The sequence below is a fragment of the Micropterus dolomieu genome, linkage group LG11 (assembly GCF_021292245.1).
Source record: "Micropterus dolomieu isolate WLL.071019.BEF.003 ecotype Adirondacks linkage group LG11, ASM2129224v1, whole genome shotgun sequence".
In the NCBI taxonomy this organism is placed as follows: Eukaryota; Metazoa; Chordata; class Actinopteri; order Centrarchiformes; family Centrarchidae; genus Micropterus; species Micropterus dolomieu.
In genome coordinates this window covers 29,215,588-29,233,254 of record NC_060160.1, presented here as the reverse complement: position 1 = coordinate 29,233,254, position 17,667 = coordinate 29,215,588, and the positions used below count along the sequence as shown (strand labels likewise).

The following is a 17,667-nucleotide window of genomic DNA, read 5'->3' as shown; positions in this document are numbered from 1 at the left end:
CTCATTACACAAATACACATCACCTGATATGCTTGAAATCAATAAGCGTTCAACTTTATACAGCTTTGAGTTGGAAAATATGATATGTTTAAAATACTTGCTTGCCTTATGTGCCCACAGTGTACAGGGGGAACACAGGTCTGAGACCAGTAACGGAGATTGACATTTGTTAATCGATTCAGAATCTCCCACGTCCGCATCGCGATGCATCTGAGAATAGATTTTTTTCCCCCACCCCTACTGCCTAGGTATATTAACAGCTGCCTAGGTCTATTCGGTGTGGGTGGAAAAATCCAATGTTCATGTTCTGTGTTTCAAGGACAGCCTCTGCTGGTGGAAGGTTAGCAAATTAATCTGGCACTGCGCTGTTGAGTACTTAGCGAAAATGTTGTAACCATCTTGCAGTCTGTTTGAGATCTGTTGTGGTCGATCTGATTGATAGTGGGACCATCAGGGGACTTCCATGTGAGCTTGTGGCTTAATCTGTGGAAAGGTGGTGCCACCAATGACACAGTTGTTGTTCAAGCAAAGGTCAAAGCCATCGCTCGTCACTTCCTGGAGCCGGTCCATCGGCACCCACTAATCTCCAAATTGTCCAGCCTCTGTCTTCTCATTTCATGACGTGCACTGTTTTAGATGTCGTGAACATGGTGCAGACATTCCATGCCGCTAGGCAGATCTTAGCTCTGGGCCCAAGTAGAATATTTTTTGATCTCCTGACTTCCTACTGGAGGCTTTCGTCAGAGCATGGAGTGGTCTCACAGCCATTCGGTTGGCTCAAGTTCACTGTAAGGTCTGTGGTAGTAGGGTTTGTCATAGTTTCCATAACATCCCCTTACAACCCCCAGTCTAGAGCTCATTTGCACTGTGAATATCATTGACTTTGGTCAGCAGGGTGGAACATTTAAAGAGGGGGTGCCTGAACAAAAGTTTGAAAATATCAGGCTTCATGTGTTCTCCATTTGTGTCCTTTTAGCGTCTGCTGAAGGACAGTGTCCAGCTGCAGGAACGTTTCAGTCTGCTGCAGGTGAAGGGGGACCTGCTGGACTCTGTGTTTGGTCCTGAGAAATCTGACGACCTGCAGGACGAGCTGAGTGACGCCATCAGGAACAGAGAGCTGCTGCACACCCAGCTGCAGCAGAGAAAGAGCAGGCTTCAGGTACTAACATGATTGTTATTCATTTGACTTTTCTGCATCTTAAATTTTAATGTAAACTTCCAAACCATGTAGAAAACTGTGAACATATCCCACAGACAAGAAGAAGATAGCTGGTTTTCTTTTTTTGATGCAATGGATACCTACTTGAGAAGTAGGAAAACAAAACAACAGATAAAAACGTACTCTACTGCTACAAGCACACACTGGAATCTTTAGCCTGTCATGTTTAGCCCATTTATTCTTACTTAATAAAAATAACTGTGTATATATAGAAACAGTACTGTATATGAGGCACAAAAGAAGATACACTGTACTGTACAGTATCAGTTTTGAGGCACATCAGATTGTGCGCTGAATGCCTGTTGAATCTTGGTGCTAGGATAGAAATAACATGTAAGCAAAGACATGTTGTTAACTCACAAACCATCTGAATCACACTAGTATTTTCAACAAGGATATTATAGTTTTGATTAATTTTGACTTTGTTTTCAATTTAGGTTTAATTAGTTTTTAACGTGGGTTTGTTAGTTTAGTTTTTATTTTTTGAAAGTGCTTAGTTTTAGTTTAGTTGTTTTTAGTTTCAGTGTTAGTTTTAGTCTTTGTCGCTGCACGATGCCAAGCTCAATTCAGTTTAGTTCAGTCCAGTTTAGTTTTTCACAAAACATTAAAATACAAGTACAATATAATTAATAATACAGATTTGTGAAAGGGACACCCTTTTTTTTCTGAAGCTTGTACATAGGGGCCCAAACACTAAGCAAATATATATATTTGAAGTACATTGTCTAAATACGCTGAACAAAATTATAAACGCAACCCTTTTGTTTTTGCCCCATTCATCATGAGCTGAACTCAAAGATCTAAGACTTTCTCTATGTACACAAAAGGCCTATTTCTCTCAAATATTGTTCACAAATCTGTCAAGATCTGTGTTAGTGAGCACTTCTCAACTTGACACCTCACAGGTGTGGCATATCAAGATGCTGATCAGACAGCATGGGTATTGCACAGGTGGGCCTTAGGCTGGCCACAATAAAAGGCCACTAAATACTACAAATGCGCATGCAATCTACAGTATAATTTCTAACCTACATACAGAAAAAACAGCAAACTACTCTAATCCTACTACCCAGTGGTACATCAGTCTCTAGCTCTGTCATTCTTGGTTAAATAGGTGAAATACAATTGATGGACAGCATGAGATTGGAAGACAGCATAGGCCCCCCTTGGAGGCCTCCCTTGTAGCCACAAACGAGCTGGTCCCTAGTACCCTGAATGCAAGCTATGACTGGAAGCGGTTATATTAAAATCTAATAGAGGTAGAGTGGGTTGGCCGTTAATCGGAAGGTCGGCAGTGCAATCCCCGGCTTCTCCAGGTGTCGAAGTGTCCTTGGGCAAGATACTGAACCCTGATTTGAGTGTTTGAATGTGTGTGAATATTAGTTTAAGTGAATGAATGGTGAATATGATGTAGTGTAAAAGCACTTTGAGTGGTCGAAAAGACTAGAAAGGTGCTATACAAATACAGAGCATTTATATTAATAAATAGAAATAGGTATTATGATGCAATGTGAAGCGCAAAGAGACAGGTTGGCTGAGATATCAATGAGTCCATAAAACACACACTAGCTGACATGCAGTAAATATGACCAGCAGACACGTTAACCCAGAGCAAGTCAGTGGGCAAGGGTCAAGTTTATTCCCCACGCAGGATGAGCACTAAGCCAGACCATCAGAACAGAGCACAACAAAACAAGGAAAAGAAAAGCACCAAGACAGAGACTCTACCTGCAAACTAAACAAAACACTCTGTACAGGTTTTCATATTATTCTGTGCACGTATGTATAAAAGATGATAGAAAACATGTTCAAATCCCACAAACTATGCAGCCGATCCCTACCTGGCTCTCCCCGACTTAGTTAGCCTCCCCCTAACGTGCGGACGCCCTAACCCCGGCTCTCTTGACGGATAAAGCAGTCGTGTCAGGACAGCCACACGACATGCAGCGTGCCAGCTCTTCATGCGGAGCACAAAAGTATAACACACCTGTGGCTCACCAACAGGTGCCTATTGGTTAATCACCGCTGAACTGCCGGTCCGCCAGACCAACTGCTCAGAAACGTCAGATCCACCGACTTAATATCCACTCGAAATGGGGGCTTATTTAGGTCCTATGAAATGAATAAATAAAACGAAAACAAAGGACAATTTACTCTTACAATACAGTTCTAGTTTGTTGTTATTTTTTTGTAAAGCCTTGTTTTTATTTTTATTTCAGTTTTCCCATATAGTTTTCGTTACGATGTTCGTCTTCGTTAACGATAATAACCTTGCTACTGAACTAGCTAAAACTAGCCTAATCAGGGTCCGACATAACCAATGGCCTGTAAAGGTAGAGAATGGTACTTGTACAGCGTCTTTCTAGTCTTCTGATCACTCAAAGCATATTACACTACATGACACATTCACTCCATTCACACACACTCAAACACTGACACAGCCTTAAGTAGCGATGAGACAAGGCTTGTTTTTTTGCAGCGAGAGGCGCCTTTTATAGTTGTATTCTACAAGTAGTAAGTTGTGCCTGCAGCTCCTTGCGCTTTTGCAGGAGTCGGGAGTTGTCGAAATGGATGACAATAGTGGAGGACAAACAAGTGGTGGCTGTTGTAGGATACCTGGAACTATTTTACCAACCATTGTTACCATAATTTTGAACAGAAAACAGCAGCAATTAGTGCCGTACATAGATTTAGTTGTTTACATTCATTTAAACTGTACTAACAGTTAACTGGTAGCATACAGTTCATGGTTTGTGTTAACATTAGTTCACTTTCATCAACATTATCATTGTAACATTTACTGTAGCAAGTTTCAAAGTAACAAGTCTCGCATCATGAAATCAAACTTGTTAGTGTGATTATCACTTGTTCTAAAGAGCCACCTCTTGCCACAGTGTTCAGATGGTGTGTGAGTTAATGACATCTATCTACCGTATCTAATTAATTACATTTTCGCACTCTCAGGGCTTAATCTCAAGAACCAAGGACTTTGGTGATGCCTCTGAGTTGATTCGCTCCAACCTGGCCGGTCTCCGGGATCGACTGATAGCAGCTGATAGCCTCCAACCTGACATCCTGGCTAAGAAAAGCCAGTCAGACCAGTTCAGGGTGAGTTCTATCGCAGGTCAGAGCAGTGCCAAGGCAGAATCAAAAAACCAAAATGTCTGCTGTAACACAAAATGTTCTGTGTTGACTCTCATATCGTGGCCTCCAAAGTTACAATAGGTTACCACAGTGCAAAGATTGTGACTTGTATGTAAGCTTTGTCATATTGAAGGGACTACAAACTTCTTTTCATTGTACAACCTGGTGTTGTATATTGATAAATAAACCACCTTGTACTTTGTACCTTGTAAAAATAAATTCTGAGCTAGAAGTTTATATCAAACCCACAGTTGTGTTTTTGTGTTGTTTCCCTGTTTCCCTACTGTGTGTCTTGTGTGTCCTCAGGTGATCCAGAAAGACCTGGAGGACTGTGAAGCCCACATCACAGCACTGGAGACTCTGGTCTCGTCCAATCAGAGCAACAGGCCTCAGTTTGACAGGCTCTTTGCTGACTGGAAACATCTGTACAAGGCAGTCAGGGTAAGAGGGGACAGTGGTTTAAAATGGATGAAGGTCTGAATAATTTCTGTCTTACTACAACTCCTCTATAATATCTGATGATGCATCCACCCACAGAAAGCTGCAGCAAACAAGTCTTTTATATTAACAATGGATCACATAAATGATCACCAATACTGCAGTTCCTTTCCGCTCTTTAAGCTTTGCACTGTGTATTAACTTTCGACCTACACAATGACATACAATTATTTGATTCCTTCTGTTTTAATTAGGGCTGGGCACGTTAACGCGTTAATGCATTAATTAATTAACGCCTGTTAACGCAGTTTTTATTTTATTATTATTAGTTTGAAAGCCCCTTTCTCACTGGCTCTGAATACACATACAGTCAAACCATGGGTCACAGGAGGGGCGGGATGTTGATCAGCCTGCAAATCACCCAACCAAACAAGCAGCGGAGGGAGGCCTCAGCAGACTACACTGTCATCTATTTTCCATATTTTTCCATCCTCGATCCGTTATCACGGCAGCAGGTGAGCCGCTCGCTTGTTAATGACGCAGCCTATCAAACAACTCAAACAGCCGAAACCAACATCTGCACCCTGTGTTCAATGTTGCTCTGAAGGTTACCTGGTCTCTGCTTATAAAATATCCACCGCGTTTTTAACCGAGTGAAGTCTGTGCGAGTGAACACAAGCCCCGACCCCGCTACACCACCTCCCCCATGCCGTCGTCCATCCCGATGTTTCACTGTAGTTTTGTAGACATCGTCCCAACCCTACTGAACAGACTGTTTCTGCTGCTCCCTGATAAAAGATACCTGATGCTGATACCTGTTCAGGAAAAAAACAAATGGCTTTGGTTTAATATTTGATTTGATTACATTAATGTTTAAGTTGAGATTTACAATAAATATTTTATTGCTACTGTGTAAAGGGAATACTGCTGGTAAAAAGCACCTTATTTGTTTGAAGTGTTTGCACACCACATGTTATTGCACTTGTGTGTATATAGCAGTACATTCAAATTAAAATTGCACAATACATTACTTTAGAATTCATTATTCAATTTTACGCGTAAGAATGCGATTAATCGAGATCCGGTTCCAAAAAGACCCGGTTCCAAAATTTCTCAAAACCCGAAAATCAATAAGGTTTGAGCTTATCGATACTGCTATTGAGACTTGCGGGCTATGATGTAACGTTATGTCTCGAGCGTCAAATGTGATTTAATTTGAAATGCAATGGATAAGAAGATCATCAGGCTAACCCCTAACCCTCTGCCAGCTCCTACACACACACACACACACAGCGGCAGCAGAGCAAGTTGAATACGGTGAGGGTTAAGTTAGCGCCAAACTACTGTAACGTTAGTTGATGACCGCTACGCTCGTTACTGTAAGTACGTGCAATAAAACCTTCGCAAGTAAAAAGACAATACTTTATCAATACACCTGTCTGTAAGTTAACTTTAAACATGTAGAAATGGTTAATTTAATCATCTCTGTCCTCAGTATCTCAGACTGCAGTCTTAAAAACTCAGCTGCTGGCTGAGGCAAACCAGCCGCTCCTCCTACCTGGTAACGTTACATGTGTAACACCAAAATGTGTGACCAGTCGGATTCTGTGACTAAACCCAAACGACAATTTTTTCCTAATCCTTACCAAGTACTTTTAGTACCTAAACCCAATCGTCAACAAAGCCTCTCTGTGACCCAAACTTTCCATTTAGGTCACAGAATCTGATAGGTCACACATTTTGGTGTCACACCTGCAGCCAGCAAGAGAGGAGGAGGGACTGATACAGGCTGATGTTATTCTTTCTAAACGTCACTCACTGCTTGTGATGTCAGATAAAGTTACGGAGTTACTTTGCAGTTGTCTAGAAACAACATTTAGCTGTATTTAAAATATTAAATTAAAAACAACCAGGCAGTTAATATGCACACTTCAATATGTTTATTTATCAAGTGATATGTCATCTCAATATATAACGTTATCGCACATTGAACATTTTCTTCACACCCTGCAGGCCTACCTCATGCCCGTTGGGTCTGGTCTTACCAAATAACCATCACTAAATAATAGTAAAGTATTGATAGTGGTATCGATAAAGAATCGGATCGTTAAGCAGTCTCAATAAGGGTGTCAATATCAATAAAAATGAACGATCCCCATCCCTACTTGTGATACATGTTGCGTTGGTGTGTTATGGACACTGAACAAAATTATAAACACTACCCTTTTATTTTTGCCCCATTCATCATGAGCTGAATTCAAAGATCTAAGACTTTCTCTATGTACACAAAAGGACTATTTCTCTCAAATATTGTTCACAAATCTGTCAAAATCTGTGTTAGTGAGCACTTCTCCTTTGCCGAGATAATCCATCCACCTCACAGATGTGGCATATCAAGATGCTGAGCAGACAGCATGGGTATTGCCTGTGTTGGGCAGTAGTGTGGCTACCAGTAGCGCCGTTACTAGTTTAACTACATTTCTCAGTAGCTTGGTGGTAGCGTCGCTATTTTCTGAATTAAATAGCTTTTCAGTAACGAAGCTCTTTCATTGACCGAGTAGCTTCCACACAGGCTACATTTTCCCAAGCATTTCTGAAGGATCAGTAAGTGACGCCACGCCACACACGGACCTGTATGTGCAGCTGGCAGAAGCGCTTCCTGTGACGGTGACATCACGTACCGATCCTTGGGATCCTTTCCATGAGAGGAGATCTCTCTCTCTCTCTCTCTCTTTCTCGCCCATTGCCATGAATGTTTAGGTTGTTTTAGGTTGCAATGTTGCCAGAGTACAAATTCACATATAAACAATAACAAATATATTATTAATTAATAATGTGATAATTAAGTAACTTTATACAAACAACAATGATTCTCCGTTTGTTGCATGAGGAAATGCATTTAGCTGCAATGATATGGCAGGAAGTAGGAGAGTTTCTGTGTGTCTGATGTAGCTGTCTCTCTCGCACACACACACTGTTTCCTACTTGCTCCAGAGGCGTTCGACCTCTCGGGTCTCGACCTGACTGCAGCTTCGCACAGCCATTGAAGAGGAGTGGACCAACGTTCCACAGGCCACAATCAACAACTCGATCAACTCTATGCGAAGGAGATGTATTGCACTGCGTGAGGCAAATGGTGGTCACACCAGATACTGACTGGATCCCCCGGACCCCCCCCCCCAATACAGTGAAACTAAAACACTTTTGAGTGGCCTTTTATTGTGGCCAGCCTAAGGCCTGTGCAATCCCCATGCTGTCTGATCAGCATCTTGATATGCCACACCTGTGAGGTGTCAAGTTGAGAAGTGCTCACTAACACAGATTTTGACAGATTTGTGAACAATATTTGAGAGAAATAGGACTTTTGTGTACAGAGAGAAAGTCTTAGATCTTTGAGTTCAGTTCATGATGAATGGGGGCAAAAACAAAAGGGTTGCGTTTATAATTTTGTTCTGTGTAAACACATATTTTGCTTCACCTCTGATGCTACAACTTTAGATCAGACATAGAAAACAGGTCTGGCTGAATTTCTTTTCTTACTTGTTTCTCAAACCAGCAATTTATATTGTGGTCTGAGTAAAAATTTTTTAATTTATTTTTAATTTTATTTGGACTTTAAAAGTGGTAGTGTAGCATCTGTTACAGTATTGGAATGTAAAGTTACTGTCTGCACAAGGACAGCTGTACAAATATATTATGTTTTTTGCCTGCCACTGACTGTCCAGCTGATGTTGTCCTTTTGTCTTTAGGAGAAGGTGCGTGAAAGCGAGGCGAGCATAGCAGACCATGAGAGCTTCCACGATAGTCTGCTGAACATAGAGAAGTGGCTGATGATCATGAAACAGAAGCTGGAATCCTTCCACAGCCCTTCAGGAGCGTGGAGCATAGAGGGCCGCCAGCACGAAGCTGAGGTGGGTGTGTGTGTGTCTGTGTAAGGGTTTAGTTGAACATTAGGTTTTGGGAGGAAACCTGTTACATTATAAACATTAATGGAGATTTGTCCAGTTTGGAAAATGGAACAGAAAAGTTGCCGGTTTTTACAAAATTTTGATGAGCCTTGAGTAGCTCTAGCTGCTTGGTTGGTTAGCTGGTGATATAGTCCTTTTCATCTGACTTTCTTCATCCACCAATTCCTGGACCCAAAAATCTGACTTGGCAGAGCTCAACACTCATCCTCTATCAGCACTCATCATGGTTCCAATTCTATTCTCGCCTATCGCTCTGTTCCTCGTGTAGCCCTGGGACTCTCTGATCACTGTCTGGTTCATCAGTTTTTGTGAGGACATGTGTGTGCCGACTAAAACCTTCCGCACATACAACAACCAAAAACCCTGGTTCACAGCGAAACTCAGGCAGCTTCGCCAGACCAAGGAGGAGGCCTTCAGAAGTGGGAACAGAGTCCTGAACAACCAGGCCAGGAACACTCTGATTAAAGAGGTCAAAGCTGCAAAGAGGAGCTACGCTGAAAAGCTAGAAAACATCTTTGCAGCCAGCGACCCTGCGTCAGTGTGGAGAGGCCAGCAGACACTCACTAAGTACAGAAGACCATCCCCCAACTCTGCTGAGTTGAGTAGGAGTGGCTGACGAGCTGAATGGATTTTACTGTAGGTTTGAGAAGCCCACAGTCACACCTCTCCCACTCCAATACCATCTTCAAACAGTCACCTTCCCCCACTGCCATGCTGACAGCCCCCCTCCCCGACCCCTCACCTGCACTCATGATCTGTGAAGAGGAGGTGAGCCAGCTCTTCCAGAGGCAGATCAGGAAGGCTCCTAGCCCAGACAGTGTGTCCCCATCCTGTCTGAAAATCTGTGCAGACCATCTTCACGCAGATCTTCAACAGATCACTGGAGCTGTGTGAAGTTCCCTCCTGCTTCAAACGCTCCACAACGCCCCCAGGCCAGGGTCCCCCACTGACACTCCCCCCTTGCAAATAATAGAAATGTCTCTGCACGTAAATATTATTTAATTTCATATCGTGCACAAACCTGGCACATTGCACATATTTGTTGTTAATTGTTAATCTTTGTTGTTGTGTATTTTTATATTGTCAATTTATATATTTATGTTCACAATATTCTCTTCCGTTGCAGCACGTCTGCACAACACAAACCCAGAATAATGCACGTGTAAAAATCTGCGACATTGTTCTTTCTCTGCAAATAGTTGTTTTCTTTTTCTGCCAGTTGTTTTCTTTTTCTGTATTCTTTTTATTCTTTAACTCCATAACTTGCATTGTCTATTCCATATTTATATATTTCTACATTTTTTTTATGTCAACTGTATGTTGGTCTACGTGTAGCACCTTATCACTAAAGAAAATTTGTTGTATGTGTAAAACACTACTCCTTCTGATTCTGATTCAATCATCCCGGTCCCAAAAAACCCTCCATCTCTGGACTAAATGACTACAGGCCTGTCGCCCTGACACCTGTAGTCTTGAAGTCCTTTGAAAGACTGGTGTTGGGCCACCTGAAGGACATTACAGGCCCCCTGCTGGACCCCCTGCAGTTTGCCTACAGGGCTAACAGGTCTGTGGATGATGCGGTCAACTTGGGTCTGCATTACATCCTGCAACACCTCGACTCTCCAGGGACATATGCAAGGCTCCTGTTTGTGGACTTCAGCTCAGCGTTCAAATTCCTCACATGTGTACACATACCTGACAATTCATAGTTTTCAGTCACGTGACATGCGCGGTGACCTGGAGGGCAAAACAACGGACCAACATAGTGTCTCACGCTGCAACTCCCCCGTAGAGACGCCACAAAAACAGTACAATTTTATGTGTTCATATAATACTGCATATCCAATCCATATAACGTTACAGCATCTGTTGCCGCATTTCTACCATTAAAAACCGCCAGGTCCCTGCCACCGCTTGAATGCGCTAATGTTTTTTTTTAACCTTCTGCGGAATCCCAAAGCACAACAACCATCCAGCATTTTGGCAAAGTAACAAACTGAAAGCAGCAGTGTATCACTTTCTTCCTGGTTGGCAGGCAGCGGAAAATAACGTATTTTTTGCCCTCCAAGGGAGCGTTTTCCTTGGAATGTGACTGATTCTGAGTTCTCTGACCATGTTGCTCTTTAAGATCAAAATAAGAAGCACAGTTAGTCAAGATGACTTTATTCAAGGTTAAGAAATTATTCCTCTGACTCAATTTAAAGAACCAAGCACATTCAGTGTGTAACCCTCCAAAACATACGTGCACCGTAGGGTTGCAGCAGTACTCTGGTTTCATGGTATACCTCTTTCTCATCTATCTAAGTACTCCTACCTCCACATTTACCGGGGTGGTGCTGTCTTCCTACAGGCATCTTTGGATTCATTGTTAATTAGGAGCCTTGGTTACATTTTTGTATTACTTGTAGTGGGAAGTCCAGACCTGCAGGTGTCCATTTTCCCCGCACCGTTCTGTCAACCACCTCTGTAAAAGAACTGATGGCAGTAAACTACAGCTCACAGTGACCATAAGTAAAGGAACCAGTGATGAATTTGAATGGGAATGTCAAGGCGACATTTTATAGTTATAGTCTTCATTATCACACTGGCAAATCTGCCAATCTCATCACCACTGTGGGTTGAGATTCTTCACCTCTGCTTTTCATTTACTCATAGCCTTGTCAAATATGGCTGTAATACTGTTCAGGACCTCTGTTCTTTTAAACTATATGATGAATATCAAATGTATGTAGCGGTTTCAAGACTCCTTGAGTTACTTTTTATGAATAATGTCATAAGCCTAAAGCAGACACCAGGAATGCACCAGAAAGCAGATATCCATTCCAAAAATGAACATTGCTGGTTCAACGAAGGTTGAGGTCAAGGGCAACTGGACTTGGTAGAAGATACTAGAAGACGTTTCGTCCCTCATCCAAGAGACTTCTTCAGTTCTTACTGACTGGTGGGGAAACTCAGCTATTTAACCTCTGGGATCGTTCGGTAGGATCTTCGATACCATTGGTTCGTTAGTGCTCCTGGCTGCGGTAACCGTGGTACAATGTGTCTTCAACATGGCATTTCTATCCCTGGAACCCTGACATCTATCTATCTATCTATCTATCTGACAATAACAAAAAAGTAAACACAAAATAGACAATGCTAAATAGAATTTTGCAAATAAATAAAGTCATTACAAAAGCAAGGGATAAAAATAGAATGAAAGTCAATAATTAAGGTGTTACGACCCCGGCTCACAGGCCGCAACAAAGGAGGAGGATGCAACTCCAGTTTAACAAAGATTAATAAATTTATTTAAAACAAAAGGACAACGTGGTAGAGCGGTGTGGAAGGCGCAAGCACCGACACTGGCGTCTGGGCATCTGGCCTAAAAAGGTCGGGCTCACTGGCCATGTGCTCCCAGTCGCCTTGATTGAGGAAAGAGACGGCACACAGGTCCTGCAAAGAATTAAGAAAGGTCAAAGGGTTATGATCTATGAAGACCACCACAGGCACAGAACTACATACACATGAAAATGCTGCAAAGCCAAGACCAAAGCTAAGGTTTCCTTTTCAATAACTGAATAATTCAGCTGGTGTTTGTTGTATTTACTTGAAAAAGAAACAGACTGGCTTGTCAACCCCCAAATCATCAGCCTGCAAGAACACTGCACCTGCACCCACATAGCTAGCGTCTATCTCAAGTTTGAAAGCCCAAATAAAATAAGTGACTGTAGCCTTTGCAAACTCGCACTTGGCCAGATTAACGGTCAACTGTGCGTGAGCCAAGCGGTCAAACAACCAACCAGCATCCAAATGTTTACGTTTCTCCGGTTGAACACGATAAAACCTCTTTTTAATCTGTTTACAATCCCCAACATCTATATCATGCGCAACCAAATGTGTGCGGGTAGGGGTATCACCAAAAAGACATGGATATTGCTTGATCAGGTCAGCTAACTGGCTACGCCAAGACTTAACAAGCCATCCAGATTCCGAATAGACTCTGAGTTCTTAAGCCGACCATATAGCACTGCTTCGTCTAGGCCTAACAAATTCTCCTCTTCTTGACCTACACATCCTGATTGGACACAGCAAGCTGGATGCACATCAGAATGCTGTGCTTCAACTGACTGCTCTACACGAGAATAGTATGGTTTTAGCAAGTTGACATGACAGAGCTGAGTGGACGATCTACAACTGGGAGTAGCAATCACATAATTCTGGTCTGACACCTTTTTCACCACAGAGTATGGCCCTGAAAACTTTGCCTGAAATGGAGAAGTAAAATGGGCAACAGAGGAAGCACCTTATCTCCTGGCAGAAAAACACGATCCTCAACTCAAGTTTTTTTCATTTTGTCCTGTGCAGACGCCAAATAATTTTTAGCCACTTCCTGGGCTTTATAAAGCCTATACATACACACTGCGTTCGGTCTGCTCTCGCCCAAAATTTCTTCCTAAATTACCAGACCACACAACTTCAGCAGAGGGATTTTCTCTATGTCCAAACCGGGAACCAAGACATCCACTACTTCCACCATGAGTCAAAACATAATCATAAGCTAAAGCGGCGGCTTCAGCTGCCGTCTTCACCTTCTGTTCACTAATATAGGTGGCGATGCGCTCCGGTACAGAGTTTTTAAACTGCTCCAAGATCATCAGATCCCGCAGAGCCTCATGAGAATTAACCTCAGCTGCACCACACCAACAATCTAATTCACGAGCAAACTCCAAATGCAGTCACCTCTTTTCCAACCTCTAAGCCGTTGGCGATACACCTCAGGCACCAGTTCATAGGCCTTAAGGACAGCAGATATTACCACAACATATTTTAACCCATCACTGTCACTCAGAGAAGAATAAGCCTCCTGGGCCCTGCCTGTTAACACACATTGTAACATTAATGTTCGAGTGGCATCAGACCAACACGTGCCTCAGCTAAATGCTCAAACATTGAGAAAAAAGTTTCAGGATCTTTTTCATTAAACCTGGGAACAAGCCTCAAATCACTCAAATCAGACTGCCTGCAATCTGCCACAGAAGAATTATCAGCAAACAGGACATCAGCTGCAACTTTCCCTTCTCTAATCAACGTCAATTTCTGCTTTTCTGTCAAGCTTTGCCTGTTTGCACTTTCTCCAGCTCAATGTCCTGACGCAGCTTCTTTCTTAGTCTCCAACTTCATACATAACACTAGTAACTCTTTTTGCTGCTCAAAATTCAAACCAGATCCAGGAGACACTAACTGAGTAGGCAAACCTGCAGAAAAACTGACCCTCCGTGGTGTCCAGCACTTTCATCTTTAACAAATTAATTTTTAAATTTGCTCCTGTTATCGCCAACATCACCTTTTGTAATAGTCAGCTATTTTAACAAACTCATCCCTTGAACACTGCTTGGCTGGTGCCTCAACAAATGCTTTTACAACGTCATCCATAATTTACCAGACATTCGCAAACACACGGGAAAAAAATGAGAATGCACAGCGCAAGGACCTACCAGTGTGCGCAAAAGGCCGACGTAGCCTCTAAACTGAGCCTTCCCGTTAGCTAACTACCTAACCTGGAATCTTATTACATAACTCCCCCCCCCTAGTGTTCAAGAGGCGTGGCGGCGGGTACTTACGCACCATCAGCCCACTGGCCCGAGAGAAGCAACTGGTAAACCGGCAACCACCTCGGAACCACAGATGTGCTCCTGAGCAAATTCTGAGGGAAAGCACTAATCACCTTGATTGCCTGCTGAGGAAAACACACCGAGACCACACAGCACACAGGTCCACACCAAGAGCTCTTGGGGCCATCACATAAGGCAACAAATGACAGTGCACCTTAACTAATAGCAGTCTAAAAAGATATGTCTTAAGGTTTCTTTTAAACATGGAGCCTGGGGCCACAATGGCTAAAGACTCCCCATGTGTGGGACAAGTGAGACAAGTTGTCATAAACTGGAATAATCCTTTAAGGTGCTGTTATGGCGGCTATATCTTTGGTACAAACAGTGTTTTTTAAATTATTTAGATTTTTGGGTTGATTTATTTTTTTTTATGACTTTTGAAAATATACGGGTGAAGCCAACTACTAATTTAAATGAGATACTGAGCTTGTCTGCTATTGGCTGGGCTTTGAAGCTAGATTAGGTCTCTCTGTTGTGGTTTGTTGCTTAGTTAATTGTCAAGTGTGTGTGTGTAGAGTTGTTTTCTCAACACCAGCTGGACTGACAGATGACAGTATATGAATGCTGTAACTGAAAATAATTAATGAAATGAAAGATTTTGAAAACCGACCTATACAAGAATGTTCAACAATTCCCACTATGAGCGACACAGGTAAGTCTGTCTGTATGTCACACTGTATGAAGTTCACTAACACAAATGAATTTCTTGGTAACTCTGATGTTGACACAAATAATCGTCATCATGATTGCTGTATGATGAAAACAGTCTGACTGTTATGCCTCTGTGACTTTTGGCCTCCTCTCTCTGTGTACCATGTATTTTGTTCCATTCCATTTATTGTTCCATTGTGTTTGTCCACAGAGAGCACTTGGAGAGTTTCCAGAGAAGGAGCTTCAGCTGCAGCATATGGAGGTCCAGGGTCAGGGGGTTCTGGAGAAAACATCTGAGGAGGGACAGGTCTATATCCTGCGAGACATGAAGCGTCTACGAGAGTCCTGGTTGGCCCTGTACAACATGAGTCTCAATCTTCACAGGTACCTGAAGACATGAGAATGATACTTAGTGTGTGTTGACAGTTAGTTACTCTTTACTCAGTTTTACTGGTCACTCTGACTCCTTGTGTACACCCACTGCATTGGGAAGCAGCTCAGCAGCAGCAGTTTCAGTCCTCCATTAGTGTCCTGTGATGGACATGTAATCAATACAGGTGTACCGGTGGACATGGGCAAGCCAGCTAAGGACACACAATGTTTAAATAAGACAACTTTAGAATTACTGGAAGTGAAGTTTCTCCATTTGGTAGAAGCTAAGCATCCCCCAACGCTTCAAGCATCCCAGACCAGTCTCCTCACAGTGAGAACAAATTGATATTTAACCATCTTCTAATTCCCAGTAAGACATCGAGCCCCCAATGTCAAAATAAGGCAGCGTTACTGGATAGCAAATTAAATGTAATTACCGAATTTCAAATTGTTATTTCTTACACTACTTCTTGCTGAAAAAATAATGACATTGCTGTAACATGCTACTAAGTGATGTGTTACTGGCCAAACACTGGTGTTTACATGAAACGACAGAAGCATGTTGGCATTGTGCACAGGCCAATATACAACCAATGTAGTAATGCATACAAGTTGGAGCAAAATAGCCAAAAGACATGTACTTAAAGGATGAGTAAAACGCTATTATGCAAGTAGTTCAATTCTTTAAAAAATTTTTGATATAGCGCCAATTCATAACATAACTTTTGCCCCAACAAGGGGGGGGGGCAGTATCTACCTTAAAAAGCAAAACAGCAGTATAGGTGGTAGTTGTACAGACATCACTTAAAATTAACAATAGTACTAATAATGATAGCAATATAAATGATGATGATAATAATAATAAAAGGACTTATAATAATAATAATAATAATAATAGCAGCAAATTTCAAGCACTAACATGGGGGTAACAGGAAGCCCGCAACCACAGATCCAGACTCCACAGCTCCAGAGCCAGAAACACCTGCAGGAAGTGATAGGAGGAGAGAGGAGAGGGACGAGAAAGCACAAGACTACCAGAAAGGGGAGAAGTTGTGTTAGTAACATGCAATAATGGGATGAGGTTGCATGCAGAGGGAGAGAAAGTAGAGGAGAGAGGAGCTCAGTGCATCATGGGAAATCCCCCGGCAGTCTAGGCCTATAGCAGCATAACTAAGGGATGGTTCAGGACTCACCTGAGCCAGCCCTAACTATAAGCTTTATTAAAGAGGAAAGTTTTAAGCCTACTCTTAAATGTGGAGATGGTGTCTGCCTCCTGAACCCAAACTGGAACCTGGTTCCACGGGAGAGGAGCTTGAAGCTGATGATACACGGAACAACTTTTAGAGTTGTTGTTGGGCAGTATTGCCGTTAATGGGCAACCAGGTGAGACGCAGGGCAACTAACTAAAGGGTGATGGACAGTTGGCAACAACCAATCAAAGTCACAAATCTCTTGCCAGGGAAACAGACACTGCAGAGATGTACTGGGACTGAAATTCAGCCCGGGACTTTGAGACGGAGTCCTTTTATGCATAAATGTTTTTTTCAGTTATTTTAATACGTATTAGTGTTTTTATTGTATACAGTGAATCAGATAATGCTGAAGACCTTCAACAAACTTCAGGATGACACCTGCCTCTTCAGTTTGTATAAGCAAAGCAGCTCTGCACTGAACAAGACCAGGTCAGGCAAGCCTGAGTCAGTCAGAGGGCTGAAATACTTAAATATACTCAAAAACTACAATACATTCCCATAAAATACAGCAATGTGTATGTGTGTGCATAAAATGCCTCATCTTTATCTCTGAGTAGGCCTCTCCCTGGCTCCTGTGCTGACCCTCTGCTTTTACTGGTTGTACAGTTACAAATGCACGAGAAGAACATCACTAATAAATATGACTTACAATAATCCATTCTCTAATTCTAAAAACACACTGCCCCTGTACCTTTCTCTGTTTTGTCTGGTTCCATTTACCTTCTCCTCCTGCTGCTCCTCCTGTCCCTTCTCTCCCTCCTCCTCAGCATGACTGGGCTCATCATCACCCTGTCCCTGTGCATCACCTCCACAGCTAATATTCATACAGAGATTCCTCGGTTAATGTGGCACATTTAGCTGCCTCTTATGCCAACATTTTTTCTTCTTAATTCTTATTTTTTGGCATCACACATTTCTTTTCCCTCTTTCACTCTCTTCTCCACATTTACCGGCTCTGTTGAGCCTAT

At 42.3% G+C, this 17,667-nt stretch overlaps 1 protein-coding gene across 1 annotated transcript in view; it reads left to right on the top strand.

Moving 5' to 3' along the window:
• The window catches only part of syne3 (spectrin repeat containing, nuclear envelope family member 3), a 65,854-nt gene that overhangs the window by 29,942 nt on the left and 18,245 nt on the right, over positions 1 to 17,667 (top strand). Inside the window, exons 9-13 of the mRNA XM_046062636.1 lie at positions 977 to 1,159; positions 4,184 to 4,327; positions 4,670 to 4,804; positions 8,551 to 8,712; positions 15,286 to 15,458. Of these exons, the coding sequence (XP_045918592.1) occupies positions 977 to 1,159; positions 4,184 to 4,327; positions 4,670 to 4,804; positions 8,551 to 8,712; positions 15,286 to 15,458 (797 nt within the window). The remainder of the gene's footprint in view (positions 1 to 976; positions 1,160 to 4,183; positions 4,328 to 4,669; positions 4,805 to 8,550; positions 8,713 to 15,285; positions 15,459 to 17,667) is intronic.